This window comes from Psammomys obesus, unplaced genomic scaffold (genome assembly GCF_907164565.1).
Source record: "Psammomys obesus unplaced genomic scaffold, mPsaObe1.curated_primary_1811, whole genome shotgun sequence".
NCBI classification, from domain to species: domain Eukaryota; kingdom Metazoa; phylum Chordata; class Mammalia; order Rodentia; family Muridae; genus Psammomys; species Psammomys obesus.
Genome location: NW_026596051.1, coordinates 26,007,990 through 26,025,859, shown reverse-complemented (window position 1 = coordinate 26,025,859; position 17,870 = coordinate 26,007,990). Strand labels below are relative to the sequence as shown.

The following is a 17,870-nucleotide window of genomic DNA, read 5'->3' as shown; positions in this document are numbered from 1 at the left end:
AAAACAAAACAAACAAAAAAAGCAAATGGGAGACCAAGTATTTCTAGGGGCAATTATAAACTGATATGGCTGGCAATAAGGACCATTCATGATTTACAATGATAGAGAAACCTACCATAGCACCATCTCAGTTTTTACTTCCAGTGTAGTATTCAATATGAGATATCCAAAAGATCATTTTTCTGCCATGCAGGAATGAACTCATGGCTTGAGAATGCTAGGCAATAGGGGACTCTTGAGCCACATCCCTAAACCTTCCATACTTTATAAAACACTGTGGTAAGTGCTCTGGGCACATGTAAAGTACTCTTGGTTGACATTTGGTAGATTAGGTGTGGTAAATACATTTTCGACTGACAGTATTTTCAGCTTATAAGTCAAGGTGCATATATGTGTGTGTATCTACAGTCACAAAACCAAACATATTTGGCGTATTCTGTGGAAATAAATACATATAAAAACTCACTTATGAGTTTTGCATTTTCACAGACATGAAGGGCAAAGTAAAGACAGATAGATGCCTGGCCACCGTTTCCATGACACAGTCTCATTTGAAAGATACTTAAAAAAACAAACTAGGAAGCTGCTATAGTTGAAATAAATGAGATACTCTGAAAGGAATCTGATTCTAATTCTTTCACACAATATAATCTACCCTGGGTAGGGACACAGAAGCTTCCTCACTAAGGAAGTACAAAGCAGCTGACTAGGGACTACAGTTTTCCAGTTAAACATGGAGGAAGAAATACTTTTATTTCCCTCTCTATCTTTGTGCATTTCCTAAAATGACCCCTGTTGACAGGGAAATTGAATGGAAAAGATCACAGGAGAACCACATTAACAAATTTTTGGAAGCTGTAAATTTTAGAAGTAAAACTATAAATCGTAAATCACTGAAAACACAGCTCCAAGCCATTTGTGCATGGGGAATGTCATCTGGAAATAAGCAGACCTAGTGAGGTTCAGCACCAAGAACTCCGGCTAACCCTGAGAGCAGAGGAGAACTGAAGGCAGGAATGCCGATGAAGACCTATTTATTCATTTTCAAAAGCACCAGACAGATACACAGCCAACTTCTTGGTTCTTCACAGAGCACTACAAAGCTAGACTCATAGATCCCACAAGAAATCACTGGGAGACACCCAGCTCTGCTCCCAGACCACAGTGAAAGGTCTAGATCAGACATTATTGGTATCGCATGCTTACTGCACTCACTACTAGTTACAGTTAACTGGATGCACAGTAACGCTTTGACATACCAAACTGAGAAACTGTAACTCTATGCTGTTCTGCCATCTTCTTAAAAGAAAAATCAGTGTTTTTATACATACAAAGGTTCAAAATTTATGTCCTATCAGTGGGATAGATACTGTAAAGCACATCCAGCAAAGCAAGGTGTAGGTACCATTAAGATAAGAACAGGGCTTCCAGCTTAGTGGTTTTTGTTCTTCTTCTTGTTGCTGCTTTGGTTTTTTGAGACAGGGTTTCACTGTGTAGTCCTGGCTGTCCTGGAACTCACTCTGTAGACCAGGCTGATCTCAAACTCATAGTGATCCACCTGCCTCTGGCTCCCTGAGTGCTGGGATTCAAGGTGTGCTACCATGCCTATTTGAGATTAGTGTGTTTATGGGATTCCTGAGCGGGTCTCTGGTTCTTGCACCTTCTCTTGGGCTCTTTTTCTTCTGTTTGTCTTGTCTAATTCCAATGTATTAGTTTTTGTTTTTATCATACTATATTATATAATGTTCTATTACATTACATGTATTATATTATATTCCCTTAAAAGCCTGCTTATTTTCTAATGAGAGACAGAAAGGGGTAGAGCTGGAGGGAAGAGGGGTGGGGAGAAACTGGGAAGAATAGAGGGAGGGGAAACCATAATCAGTATACATTAAGTGAGGGGAAAAAAAAGATGCTGGTGTCCGTATACTCTATGGCAATTTTGAACAGTGTTAATGTAGGAAGAAACTGGGAGGTGTACAGGGAGGAAAAACCTTAATCAGGGGCATATTTTATGTGAGAAAAGAACCTATTTTAAATAAGAGGAAAAAAAAAAAAAAGACAAGGACATGGAGATCACAATACATGGCCTCCACTGGGTGAAGCATTTCTCAGTTACTAAGTCCCACAGTGACAGCTACACAGGGCTATGGGGATACCGCCAGACATATGAAACACAGTTATCTGAATGGCTACTTGCTGTGTCTGCATGCTTTAAAAGAAGCTGTACAAATGCATTTGGAGTAAATTAGTGATAAGTATTTGGAAAACTAATTTTATAGTAACTGTGAATACAGAGCAGAGGTAATGCTAAGAACAGGTGAGCTACAGCACATCCAAACATAATATTGAAAGTTAAAAAAAAAAAATACATAAAACAACTGAATAAAAAAAATGAAGAAGCCTCCAAGCGGATGAAGGGTGAGGGATTATAAGTCTCTGGCCATATCTGACTTAGCCTTTGTCCATACACATCCTAATTATAAAAACATTTATAAGCTTGGGAGAGAAGATGATGAAGATTGCAAATATTTTAAGTTACACACAGAAAAAGAAAAGCCTGGAAAATTGTACAGTAAGATGCCAATTTTATTTAGTCTGCAGGCCTATTAGTGATATTAAAATTTATGTTAGTTTCTAGTTTTCCATTAATGAGTAAATGCTTTTTGAAATAGGAAATATATTTTTTTATTAATTACACTTTATTCGAAATAGGAAATACTTATTATCCATTTAAAAGATATAAACTCCTATTTTAAATCACAAGAAAAATGTGTTAACGTTGATGCCACTTTCAAAAGAATATTATTTACCTGAATTGGCACAAATGCACTGGAATTTCTGCATGGTAAGGCTTTGGTTTTTAAAAATGAAGTTTTAGTGTTATAATTCAAGTATTCAAGATAGAAGGGCACCTATACTCTCAAATATTGTTATTTGACATAGTCAGCTACCTATAAAGAAACAAGACTTAAAAATATCTACTTCTGCTATATTTCAATTAAATTTTCTCAGACAAGAGCTTTTACATAGTTTTATAATTCCCCTTTTAGACTGTAGATACTCTAACAACAGAAGTTTAAAATTGCACTTTTAAAAAGTTTAAAATTGTACTTTCATAATATAAACTACTCAATTCTGAGTAGCTACATGGTAAAATACTAAGTTTCCACCTATGAGAATGATTGTTTAAAAGTTAGGATACAATTAAGAAAATGTTTATTTATTTTATTTTAGAGTCATGACTTTTTTTTCCCACCAAAAGACAATGGTCATAGGAAAAAGAAAAATCAATGGAATATGTTGGGGGGTTAGTCTGATGCTTGTAGTTTGATGCTAATTGCTAGCCCTCAAGATCTCCTCACTGCCAGGATACACCTATCCTTGTTGCATAAAGCTGCCTAAGACATTATTCCTAATTGGTTGATTAAAAGGCCTAAAACCTGGGCAAGGAAGAATGGGGTAGGCGTGGCTAAGGTTCCTGGGCTTTGGGAACAGGAGAATCAGTGGAAACAGACAGATGGACAGTAAGAGAGGAGGAAGGAGGACACCAGGATACGTTACTGTGGAGAAGGAACCACGTGGGCCCAGAGGAAAGACTTCAGTAATGGTGTGGAGAGGCCCAGATGAAAAATATAAGCAAGTACTTTTAAGATTATGGATGGATGGTAGGCCAGATAGGAAGGGTTAAACAGATGGCATTGGATTGGGGCTGGGGGTGGATAAGGAGGTTACTAAAATAGCATAAGTAGAAATACCTGCCCAAGGTAAATATAAAATTCAGCAGGTGTCTGTGTCTTGTTAATTGTGATAGTGGGTTAAACAATACCGCTGTAATAATCATAGGGCTAATAATAAACAATACATAACCCAACACGAATTGTATATATTATATCACAACAGGAATAAGAGAAAACATATTAAAATATCATGTATTCTTTCATAAAATGAATGAATGCACTTTAAAAAAAATCACAGAATCTATGAACACATCTTTCTTTTTTCTTTTTATGGGTTTGGTTTTGAGGTTTAGGTAGCCTCAAACTCACAGGGATTCTCCAGCCTCCAGCCTTCCAAGAGGTGGGATTTATAGAACAGGCTCTTCATCCCCACTAAAAACAGCATTCTAGTATAGAATCTAAAATGTTTGAGGTCAGAAGTATTTTAGACATTGTGTTTATTGTTGGATTTTAAAATATGTAATATTTATAGTTAAACAACGCATTCATTTGATGTGGGATATAAATCCAAATATTAAATTCATTATGTTTTACATACACGGTCTGAAGATAATTCTGTACATTTTTATTACAACTGTTTTGACTCTGACTTTTCTACTTAAGGCATCAAGTTTTATATTTTGTAATATTTGGGGATTCTGGATTTTTAACATATATCTGATTTTGGCATATATACCCTTTCGGTAGTTGTAAAAATTTTCACTCCAGGAATCAAACGTAACTGAAGAAAACCAGTCAGTTTTGAGACTGAATTCCTGTCAGGTGGAGTAAGTAGAGCCTTGTGGGGTAGTTACAAAACCATTTCACATGTTTATCACTGGTGTGTGTGTGTGTGTGTGTGTACATATGTATCGCAATTTATTTTGCTTTAATAAAAAAATGTACTAAACTAAGCATTCCCATTTTCCATAATTATTTTTGCCCTTGTTCTTTATACCCGAGTTTCTAGACATGTATTCTTCATAAAATACACAATTGTGGGGAGGGCCTCTGTCTACTCAGAAGTTCCTAAATTCTAGAATATAATTTCTCATATAGGAGGCTTCAAATTTATCTAAGTTTGTTTGTTTGTTTTGTGTGTGTGGGGGTGCTTTAGATTTTACTCCCTTTTATTAAGTCAATGGGAGAGAAACAGAGGGCAAAATGGGAAGATGGCAAGAATCGGGTACTCCACAACCAGTTCAGAGGTTCTTATCTCTCAGGGGTAGGCGTCTAAAGTCAGCAGGGTTTCCTGCTTCCAGAGTTGTAAGCACAGGAGTTTATCAGTGAGTAATAAAGCTCATACTGGGTAATAAAGACTAAGTTTTTAACTCCTTTGAAAAGCATGCACTTCAAAATATTTGTTGGCATAAAATCACATTCTAAGTCCTTGTTTCTGAATTCTCTTAAACTATTCAGAGAACACTGGAAAAGTCATTATGACCAGCCGACACTGATCATCTCAAGAACTGTTACACTGTATTTCTCCCTATAGTCTTTAAGCCAATTTTCATGAGCTAAAATTCAATCTTTTTATCCTTACAGTTTGAAGGAGAGCACTGTGTTTAAATGCTTACACAGTAAGATTTTTTTTTTTTCCAAATTGTTGGGGGCAGGAGGAGGGTTTAACAATGATCTGTCTTGTTCTTTGTTTAAAGGGGAATGAACCGACTCACACAAACATAAGATCATCACAGGCTATTTTAAGCAGATATGCAAATATAAAATTTCAAAACTATGAAACTGTACTTGGCAAAGCATGATTTTCTTTAGGCACTTAAAATAGTTTGCCTAGACTCAAGACAGTCATTTGAAATGGGGTGTCAGCAGAGAGAACACGCCGAAGATAAATACAGCAGTTGGGCCACAGACACTCACAGTGTGTTCGTGTTTCTGATTCCCCAGCAAAGGACAGCACATGCCTGACTACACTGAATGAGCCAGGTTATAACCAGAAGTGTCATGTGGCCCTAAACAACAAGCTGAGGCCAGTCTTGCAGCAACTCAAACATGACAATCTCGTGCATGCTTTTTCACGTAATGGCGCTTCCTCCCAGTCACTCATCATTGCTCTACTCCAGTTTTGTATCAGAGTTTCCTTTACTCCACATATAAATTAAGAATAACTTTCCCTTTATCACCTCTCTAAACATCTTACTTCTCCTCCACGCTATTTCCAGCTTCTATAGGTATATGTATAGTTTTGGCATAAGGTCTGTCTCTTTCCCAGCAGGCTGTCCTTTCCACAGGAATAGAGAATTTGGCTTTCCTCACAGTGCATATCCTCACAGAGCACAGTCAGCAAAGAGCGCAAAGTTGGCACAGTAAGTTCCATTCCATCTTTGGCTGCCACTATTTGCTATCTGTACATCTCGAACAAGATGAGAGTGTTCCATGTCCCACAATACACCATAAAAACTTCCATCTTAAATTGGAGGTGGGTGCTAGAAAGAGTGAATAACCGGAACAAAGGCTTCTGAACAAAGTGGGGTGAGAGGTCGCTTCAGGGAGCACAGTCACTTAGTTCTCAGCCGGATCAGTAACCCTTTACTCTTTCCATACATACATTCCATACATACAGGTGACTGTTTTCTCACAGCTGACAAACACTCGAGTACTTTATCTTTTCCTTTAAACTAATGAGTGGAAGTAAATGAGAATTTACAGATTTGCCTTTGACCCCTCAAGAATTCAGTTCTTGTAATGGTTCCTACCAGTCCTTGCCTCTTCATGTTTACATATCTTGAGCCACATTTGCTCCACTGTTAGGATATTGTGGAAATGAGGGTGCGAGATTTCTCAGGCTAGGCTCTAGGACAGTGACACATTTACACTGATCTATGTCATTGGCTCTAGGCAGCAGGGGTAAGCCAAGGTAGCACCAGCAGCCATGCTGTGAAGAGGTTAAAGCAGGCCTGTGGAAGGTCCAGATGGCAAGGAACTGAGGTTTGTTTTTCCAATAGCTTTACAGTAACTTTCCAACTATATGGAAAAGAATCCATCAGCCTAACTGAAGCTTCAGACTTAGGATCAACCAACTTCTTGACTGCTATCTCATGAGACCCTTAGCCAGAAATAATAAAGTTGCTCCCCAATTCTAACCTTTAGAAATTACATAAAATAAATGATTGTTTTTAGTTTTAAGCTAAATTCTGAGTTATTTTTCAGCAATAGACAAGTAATACAATGTCTTATTACAACAGAAAGAGAACCAGAAGCTAATTTAATATTTGCACTTTCCATCTCCAGTCTATTGGTAGATCTTGTGAGGAAGACAAAGCAAATAATGGTTTCAGTGACAAATAAAATAGGCTTCATCTTGCTTCTATAAGAAACACGCTTGCAGTTTGTCTGTGTATTAAACAGGGGAAATGATTTTCTGAGATAAAAATAGAAGAGAGGACAAAGTTCTGCCCTGAAGATGAGGAAAGGAAAGAGGGGGAAACAACAAAAGCATTGGTTAACCCTGGCTAGCTCACTCTACTTGCTGTCACCTTGTTTAGACAGGTTGTACAGAGGTCCAGCATCCCTATTCCCACAAAAGTGCAATGATCATAATGTGTGGAGAAAGAAAATATATCATATGATAAGGCAGGAAACAGTGGAATGAACCAATAAATAAAAGAAGAAAATCTAAAAAGCAGGCGTGCTCAGGTAAGAGTATTTATAATTACACAATGGCAGTAGAGGTAGCCTTATTTCTTTATACTTCACAGAGACGTTCTCCCAAAAGTTCTTTTCCCTTTTTTGGCATATTACATGTGAAAAATAAAATACTCCAGTTAGATACAGAAATTGGTCAACATGGTGATCGGTAAAAGTCGTAGAATGATTATGTTTTTCTTTCTTTTCCAGAGCTGAAAAGTTTTTTTTTTTTTTTTTTTCTTACAAAAAGTATGCATTCCTTGTAATTTTAAAATCTTTATTCTTAGCAACATTCTGTTGCTTCATTTCCTTTCTGGTCCTCTCTCTAGCTGCCCTTCTACTTTGTAAATTGCACAGGCTAGGAAAACAGATAATGAGTAGTATGGCAATGACCGTTGTCTTTAGCATCTTCCAGATGCCTTGTCAAGAAAGACTAGGAGTGTTACTCCAATGTCTGTTTCTGTTCCTGCCTCCAGATTTCTGTCTTGCGTTCCTGTCCTGACTTCCCTTGTGATGGCCTAAAAATTCTAAGATGAAATAAAGCATTTCCACCCCAAGTTGCTCTTGGTTGTTATACTGTTTTATTACAGCAATAAAAACTGTAGCAAAGCATTAACACAGTTTGTGGCAGTAACTATTTACTGCTGCTTTAAGTGGCTAAAGTTTGGAAGATTTGCGATATGAATTAGACAACTAAGACCACTCTTTCCTCAAAGTGATACAATTGCAAGATTTTTACCACTAATATAAAGGACAAGAGACAGAAAATAGCACACATGAAATTAGAATGTCAATGAAATTTCTTTACATGTAAGTTAGTTTATATATATAAGTGCTAATTTTCAATAAGCAGACAAATAATATATGATATGAAATTGATGTTATAAAATGCCACCTACCCTTAAGAGGATCGTGCTCTGCTCTCATGATATCAATAAGAGAATTTTCCAGAGAGTGCATATTCAAGCTATCATACATTCTACTTCGATCCTAGAAAAGAAAAAGAAAAGATATAACATCTATGTAATTTTAAAGAAAAAGTTAAAGATATTATATGAACTAATCTCTTACATAAAAGAGGATACTTGATTAACACATTAGCACTTGTATCCCAAGAAAATACTGCTACTTAAGGATCTGTCAACTACAATGTCTCTTATTGATGGAGAATATTTAACACGTTCATCACTAAAACATATAAAGATTAATGTGATTTCATTGGCAGTATTAACTACAGTGAAATAATCTCTCTGATCAATTTCTTATAAATATTACACACAGAAAAATTTTCAGTTGCTTCTATTTTTATCATATATTCAGGAAGACAGATATTGGCACTTGGAAAATAAGTATCTTGGAGAAGAATTTAACAATTGCACCACACTTTAAACATCTATCAGACACTTGACTTAAGTGATCCAAATCGCAAAACAACGAATGCATAAACATCCTATACAGTAAAAATCAAATTGAGCACACTAGTATCACAAAAGGATGAATGCCTAGCGTATTTACATTCGAATCTCACTCTCCATAGTGCTTCCACTTTTTTTTTTTTAATCCTCCCTTTCCCAACTCTACTGCAAAAAGGCAAGCACCAGGAGAGGGGAGGAGGAGAGAGAAGGCACTCTCAGCTCAGGTTCCCACTTCCCCAATTCTGAGAATTGCCTTCTGTGTTGCCAGCAGTCTTGTATGCTGAAAGCACAATCCCCTTGCTTGCTTGCTTGCTTGCTTATTAGGAGGCACTCAGTTCTTTGGTGCCTATAAATTTACACTATATTTTGCTCAACACATACTCAACAAATATGCAATAAAGTATGTGGGTAACTAGCCAAACAAGCTTAGGTCCATGCCCTCCAAAGTCTGGAAGTCTTTTCCCAAAATATTTCAACGGTATTCCCTCCAATTTTGTTGTATGCATGAATGTAAAAATTCACGTACATGTGGAGCAAGCAGGATAAGCCAAAACTCTCAAAATGATCAGCATGGCAAACAAGAAAAGAATCAGAAAAGTAAGCCCACACACAGTTTCCACAGAAATCAAAGTAAAACAAAGGTTAACCTGGACCAACATGTTTCAAGTTATACTAGAAGTTTTCTAGGATTTTATGCACCCACAGGTAGATTTACATATATTGTTTTCTTTTTTAAAAAAAGTTTATAGCATTCATAATTTTCCTAAGGGAACAAAAATCCAGAAAATAGCCAGAACTAGGTCTTTAGAAAGCTAAAGAAAAACATAAGGTTTGTTTATTTATTCTCCTTTGATGTTTAATTAGGGTATATGCTTTTTAAAGCCAGGGAGCCAGAATCAGCACTGTAGACTAAACAAGGTGCTATCAAGGAATTAGGAAGAGTAAGCAGTAACAGTGAACCATGCAAAGATGCTAGAGAAGTTTATGTTCTACCTTTATCACCAACGACCTACAAGAAAGATCCTAAACACACAACATAACATCTATCATGCTCTTCTCTAGAACAAGTAAACTTGATAAGGGAGACAGACCAAAAGAATCAAGGAAATGTAGCAGTGCCTTCCAAACTTGAACATGCTTCTCCTGAGTCTGACCCAGCCATTGGTAGGTGACAGTGAAGCTACTGTCCAGACCATATTATAGACAGCATTAAGCTTTGCGATCTTCTACGCCACAGAATATCTTTATACTGCGGCTCTGTCTTCTAGAAAATACCCTTATCAGACAAAATGGTGCCTATAGGCCACTTAAAATCATAGGGGAAAAAAGATCCAACAGTATTGCAACAATAGATGACATAAAATGGGAGAGAAGGTGGCCTTTGTGCAAACGAGACCTATATGGTTATTCGTGTCTCCATTTTCTCATACCTGTTTCTACTCTACAGTGTGCACAACCAATGGATTTATCTTCCTGGAATCTACAACTAAACTTCTAAAGTAGTTAAGGCTAGGGTCCTTCTAATCACAGACATCTAGCTCTCAAATGAGTGTAAAATGAATACTTTTCTATCTCTACTATACTGCTTGAGTGTAAAGACTACTATTAAAATGTTAATTATAAAAGACTAAATCTCAAAATCTTCTATAGAATCTGCTAATTGACTAAACTGGGGCAAGAATCAGATACCAAAATAGCTCTGCTAGCAAATTTCTTGCTACTGAATGAAAGACATGCTACAGTTGAGAACTATCTTTTCAAGACAACAGCTTAAAACAAATCATATTTAGCTATAAAATAAATGTGTTCTTCGAAAATAAGGGAACAGATTTATTCATCTAACTTGTCATCACTTTAAAACTATAAGGAAGACTTGAGGCAATTCAGAAATAAAGAGAAGTACAACAGTCCTGACGCACTCACAAATACAGAAGTTCATGGCAATGAATCTTATATTTATCATTACATGGGTATCTAAAAATCATTAAGACACCTCAGAAAAAATCAGACTCTGAAGAAAAGTTCAAATACAACCCATTTTACAATATGAAAATGATATGGCAATAAATTACGTGGATTTTTACAGAAATAAGACAACAGTCCTACAGTAACAAGAAAAAAAACAGAATAATTGAAAATGCATAGTCCCCTCTTTAAAGTCTACTGTTTATGTTACCATTTTTTCTTTACCCACACATTAGGCACAAGCCCATGTGGGAATAAAAAGGTAGGCAGGTAATATTCCAAAAAATATTCCAGGTAAAGGACTAAGGCTAAAACGGAAAATACCCTGTGCAAGTGCCCACTGAGCAAACACGGCTGCGAAAGAACATTCTTCTTCAGAGCTAGCCATATGTGAGCCTGAAGCTCCCTACATTCCTGAAGTCCAGGCTCCCTGAAGCGGGGGCCACTGCGTCAACACATGCTGGTCTTGCTCTACGACCATACACTGCTCCGTCAGGAGGCCCGTCAAAGAGCCATGTGACATATTTTCTTAAAACAACATCTCCAAAGTGTGAGTCGTTATTACTTCATATCAGTTTGAATGTTTGATTGTTGGAAAATATCTCCAATTAATTCCAAGTAATTTCCACTATACACAGCAAATATCCAATACTGAAAACATATAAAACTGCCCAGCAGGTAGCAGACCAGCAAATACTGATAGGTTTTCTCAGGGCGTACTGCGGAAGTGCCACATATAAAATCAATAAACAACCTTAGATAAAAAGGAAATTTACTTTGATTTAAAACATCTAAGTGCTCACAAATAAACACTGTGATTTAAAAAAAAAATCTCATTGAAAATTCTATTTTGAGAAAACTAATAAACAACAGTTCTGAGCATGGTTTCTTACGAAATGCTAAGAGCATTTTCAAAGTAACAAATTTTGGTCACACCTAATGTATTTCCATTTCACAGGTGATAATGACAGGGACATCCCAAAGTTGAGAGCATCCTGAGCTACAAAGTAAGATACTATTCTCAGAAGCAAAGAGAAAAACAAAAGAGAAGATTTTGCTTAAGAGAAATTAGGAGAGAAATCTAAGAAGGGGGCTGGTCAGGTAGCTCAGCTGGTATGGTGCTTGCCTCACAAGCATGAGGTCTGATCCTCAGACACATGCAGGATACGGCATTCTGGAGAGTTCTAGTAATCCCAGGGCTGCAAGGTGGAGATGGGAGGATTCCTGGGACTCACTGGCCAGTAGGCCCTGCCTAATTAGTGAGCTCCAGGCCAGCAAAAGACCCTGTCTCAAAGGATATGGGCGGCAATCCAGAAGGATGACACCTCATCATCCTCATCCTCATATGCACACACACCTGTAAACACATGCATACATACATGCACTTAAAAAAAATAATTACTAAGTCAGAAATGTGCACAATTTACATATGCTTTAAAAAGGTCTTAAATTTGAAGTTTTTTTCATGCAATTTTTTAAATTAAAAATATCAACCCATAAAATTTTACTGAAAAAAAAAATGAAATAAATTCACATGAAAATATTTTTCCATTTACTACATCCAATTATGTGTTCAGATTTTGTCATAGGTCACGGCTGATTGTACCCTGGATTAAGATGTTAGGTCTGTAATTTATTATATTGTAGATTTGATTCATTTCAGACTAAAGGAAATAAGTTAAATGGTTTAAAATAATGTACTTAATATTAAAAACTGTAGGATCAAAAAATTAAAAAAAAGAACCCTTCTCAGATATTTAAGTGATTAAGCATTATAAATATTTTAATTTTTCTGAATATTGAGATTACTTCACATTTTGTTTCTGGCGCCAGTTTACATATCCTCTTTTGTGTTTTTAAGAATTCCAAATACCACAAGCTTTTGTGGAAAGATGGACTCAGAACAGTGTGTAATAATGACCATCTGAATACTTAAAGAAGGCAAATGAGGTTATATATAAATATACTTGCATTGTCTTAAGGCTTTAGTCTCCCCTCCCCCACAGATCCTACGCCCATTATATTATTAAAAAAAAAAAAAAAAATGCAGGCTGGGGGTCAGAAGGACTGAAAGACCAGGAAGGAAAAGAAATGCCTACACAGATCAGAGATCACGTAAAAGCTGGCCTGCAAAGGTTTTACATGGCATAATTCAAGGTCCTCCTTTATAGATGAGGCTATGACCTACAGGTCAAAGCCAATAACCTGTGGTAAAGAATGCAAGGAAGATGACGATTCAGGTTTTGGACTGTCTTTCCTTTCAGTTCAGTTTAATTTCCATCACCTCCTTTGATCCAGCACTGAATTCACCTCACATCACACTTCTGTACAAATACTAATTGCTCAACAGTTTACCAGAAAGTATTATCTGTAAGTAACACACACATACACACACACACAAAAAAAATCTACCTAACATCCTAAATTATAAAACAGGCAAAAGTGCAGTGGCTTTGAAGTCTAAGTAGGAAGGCTAGAACATCTTACTCCTGTCAGTCCAGGAACTGAGTCTGAAAATGCCTCTTTCACAGTCACCTCCATCTACTCTAGTGGCAAGAGCTCAACTAAACACTGCAAGCCCCACCCACCCTGACTCATAAAGGCTGCTGTGTCACAGCAGAGCCCACTGCTTTTATACTTACACTTGAAATAATTATGTTCTTTCCTCTCTGAAAATATTTCCCCTTCCACCTTCAAAATAATTGCAATCACTTTTCTCTCCCAACCTAACTTCTTTAAAGCAATCATGGATTCAGTCTGAAGAATATGACAGTGCTACCATAATACAAGTGAACTGGGACCGAGTGAAAAAGAGAATAGAAGCGGATGAGTGGCAAGTTTACACTAACAAGATAACGAGCTGAAAAAAAACAAGACAACTACTATTTTTACGCTGAGACCCCGGAAGGACAACTTTGATAAAGAGGACGGGCTGTCTAAAACAACAGCTAATGACTGATTATTCAAGTCAGTGTCAGTCCTCCAGATTAGAAGGCTATTTATAAAATGTTTTGCTATTAATCTGCCTATACAATCTTTGAAAATTCAGTTCACATTAATAAATTACTTGAGGAAGAGCCTTAGCTTTGGATTTCATAGCTCCACTCACTTAACTTACAAAATTTTAAAATGAAGGTTAAACTTGGGCTCTATAAGAAAAGCTCCTCAAATATAAGGACTGAGGTTTTTATGTCCTCATATAATAATCCTCATCACCTGGTATAGTATATATTTAAATTCAGTCTGCAAGAAAGATAGATAGGATTTTTAATTCAATCATATTGAAGATAATTTGTAATATATAAGCAATCATAAATGTAGAATAAAAAAAATACTATACCATAAAGCTTTTTTTATAAAGGTTAAAAGAAAAAAAAAAAAACACCTAAATTAAAACAGGTCCTTTTCAGAGGTATATCTCAAAACAAATGCATCAGACTTCATGACAAACATTTACTGGAATATTTCTTGAAACATGAAATGTAAAGCTGAGTGTTAAATACACAATATTATATTTTAATTGCGGATAAATCTGAGAGAGAGACAGTATCTGTTTAGTTTGACTGATGTTTAAAGTCAGGTGCTCTTGGATATATAATTAATTTATTGTAATAAAAACAAATTTGTTATGATTTCAAAATATGACTACAAATCTTTTAAATTTAAAAATAAATGTACTAAAAGATTTAAATCAAGTGACGTTTAAAAACTAAATTGGTTTACTAATTTCTGACATATGCTTAAATGGCATAATTGAAAAGCAAATGATCACTCCTATCCATCATGTACACACTAAACTCCTAACCGCGACCCTGAGAAACACACACTGTGCAGCCTACCTGGTCTATTCTGGATGTTCCGGCTGCAGTGCACCAACTATCTTGGAGTGAATCTGAGCCCCAAGCTGGCAACTGCAAACTAGATCTCACCTTCAATAGCATAGAAGTTTGCATCAGAAATGAGCAGTTTGCTTTCCCATCCCACCCAAGAAAAAAATAAAATAAAACAAATAAAAGAAAAAAGAAAGAAGAAAAGAAACGAGAAACAATCAAAGTTCTTTCTATCTTAAATTTTTGTTTCATTCTCTAAAGGTTTTGAGGAAACTTGAACCTCATTTGTGAGAGTCACAAAATATTAACAGGCCCGAAAAAAATGATCACTGTTAATGTTAGGATATATCTTTAGTGGGGAAAATCACATACATAGGTATATTTGTAGTCACTGAACCAGTGGAGATAATTTGAATTAGATTCATAGTCTTAATATTATTGTCCCCCAATCACAGCTGTATTAAGAACATTCTAATATATAAACAGCTGACCACAGAAAAACCTATGCATACTTGCGGTTACATAATTTTTATTTTAGATATATTATCAGAAAGACAAATTTTGGTTGTCTATTAATCAATAACTAACTCAGGCATTTTTAAGGAACTGCCACTTAAAGGCTTTAATTTCTATGAAAGAAACAGTTTTTAAAATGTTTAGAAGCTTATTTCCATGCATTGTGTATTTACAGAGAAAATTCTTACATCTCTGTTTTGCCCTTTAATAATTAAGTGACACGTTTAAAAAATCAGTATTTGAATTTTGTTAATCTTCCTATACTGCTGCTGCTGCCTCCACCACCCCACTTCCTATTTTGAAAGATAAACATTAGAAATAAGGACATTTACATACCATTCTTACCTGTAAGGGTAAGAGTGTGTTACTATTGTTGTCTGTCCTGAACACATTATCTTCAATCCAAGATTTTGGAGTCAGTGATGGAGTAGAGCGAGTAAATTTCGGTGGTGCTATAACATTACCAGAAAATGGTTTCTTCAGTGGAGATATCTGATTCATAGTCCCTGGAATTCCCATGTTTCCACTTCTACGGTGATCTCTGCCATGCATTGCTCCCCAGGACATGCTTGCAGTGCCCCAACCACTGCTCTGATGGTTGCTCCAAGGAGACTGTTTCAGTAGAGGCTGAGAAAAACACATCTACTTAAATTACGGGCCTTAGAGAGTGTAAAATTCAAATTTTAGAACTAAGAAGTTAATGAGACCATACACACACACACACACACACACACACACACACACACACTCGCCAAGATAATGATATTTCTTTAGTTGCTTACAAAAGGAAGTCTTGGGGTCTTGCTATTTCGATCCTATTTACTTAAATGTTAGGAAAGTTTTCGTCGTCCTCTCTATATAACAGTGTTGTCTCATGACAGTTACTAAAACCCACTTTAAAGCTGAAGTTAGCTTCGAAGATTCTTAAAACAACCTATATTCTACTAGTTAAATTAGTATTAGTTAAATGGTCTCAATGATCTCAGTTATGGGAGCAAAATGTTTTGCTTCCCAAACAGCTCGGGCTACTATGAAAAAACAGTGGTAACATTCAGTGTGAATTGAAGATACCTTTAAGAATAGGTCAGCACAAGAAAAAATAATAATAATTTTTCTAAATATTTAATTTACCTTTTAAGGTATTTTATTCCAATTTTCTTTCAATATTCTATTTCGCTTAACTATCTTTGAACTGTTAAGTAATTATCTGATGCTGCCTATAGGTGGATCCACTGAGATACATAATAAACAACCTCAGGCTTTGCTTATTTTTAGTAATCTTAATGGAAGTCTGTTAAGTTCACTGACATTCAAAAGCAAATTATATTCCAATTTAGAGCTAATGGCAAGAAAAGTCATCAAAAATGGAAAATTCACAATATAATACTTTGAAAAAAATGGAACTGTGAATTGCTAGTATGTCTACTGTTGATAAGCTAAGACTAATTTTTCTAAGATTTAGGCAGTGGAAACACAGGTCATGTCTTTTCTAAATCTCAATAAATATGGGAATCCTAAAACTCAAGATGTTTCTTCTAAGAACAACTAACAACTCGACACCCAGTACCTACGGATGCTACAAGAGGCTTTTAAAATGCTAATGTTATCATGCACACACACACACAGCTCCCTCCTCCCTTTACATAGCTGAAAAGCACAGTCAAGGAGCCAGGGCACAATTATCCCATGCACTAGAGCCTTATTTTGCCTACTAAATGACGCACAGTTCAAAGTTCTTTTCCAGTGACCTAAAATTCCACACGAAAGCCGTGTGAACTCTTACACTCCGAGGTAAGTAAGACCTACTTCTCTTTGTTTATTGGAGCATGTTGCAGTTAAATACGAATCACGGCATTATGCCCTGCTAACGTTCTATTTTGACTTTGGAAATTCAAAATTACCTATACATTTCCATGGCAAACTTCCAGTTAAAAAAATGAAGAGCCAGACAGACAAAAGTCAGTTGCTCAAGATCATATAAAGCACGGGAAATGGTGTGTCGCCTCAAAGTCGATATTTTCCTTCCTTTTAGAAAGTCACATTCCCCATTCTTGGGGAGAAAACAGCAATCCAACAAAACTGTTAACTTTTCCTTGGATTAATTCTGACGGACTGTCTGCTGTTATTTTGGTTAATTTAAACAGCATGCATTCTTGAAAACTTTGGTCAACAGAAAAGTTGTGAGAAGAACCAGCTAATATCAAATTGGGGTTCCACGACATACCTAACCCCGACACTGGATTTAGAATGATCACCGTAATAAATGCTAACTTCATTAAACAACAACAACAAAACTCTCAACATCAATGAACTCAGCGGCCACCCAAAACCTCTACTGGGAGGAGGTGGGGGGTCCTGGTTCGGGGTACAGGCTAGGCAAGAGCCAGTACGGGGTCACTTCATAATACCAGAGATCCCCGATCCCCGGCACACGCCCATGTGGAGAAGTCCAGGAGGAAACACGCTAATCCTAGATTCGAGGGTGCCTCGGCCTTCAAGCCCACAAGATGTGAGCGAGAGCCCCGCGGCCGCCAGTCGCACGCCGCCTGACAGTTCCTCCCGGTCCCTGACAGCCCGCCGCGGCGGCTGCAGGTGCCGCCTCGGCTCCCCCGGCCCGCCCGGAACTAACTCCGGAGGGGCTCGGCCCCGGGCTCCGGCGCCCTCGGGGCACGGCCGGGAAGGACTGGCCCGGCCCGCCTCTCCCCGCCCGCCCGGCCGGAGCGCGCTGCCCGACCCCGGCGCAGGGCGCTCGAGGGGGCGGCCGGCGCACGACCCCGCGG

General features: G+C 37.1%; 1 protein-coding gene across 1 annotated transcript in view; it reads right to left on the bottom strand.

Annotated features, from left to right (window-relative positions):
* Cpeb2 (cytoplasmic polyadenylation element binding protein 2) overlaps positions 1-15,732 on the bottom strand; it is a 56,970-nt gene extending 41,238 nt beyond the window's left edge. Inside the window, exons 1-3 of the mRNA XM_055624074.1 lie at positions 15,436-15,732; positions 14,584-14,673; positions 8,264-8,354 (exon numbers count right to left, since the gene is read on the bottom strand). Of these exons, the coding sequence (XP_055480049.1) occupies positions 8,264-8,354; positions 14,584-14,673; positions 15,436-15,732 (478 nt within the window). The remainder of the gene's footprint in view (positions 1-8,263; positions 8,355-14,583; positions 14,674-15,435) is intronic.
* Positions 15,733-17,870: the final 2,138 nt, after the last annotated feature.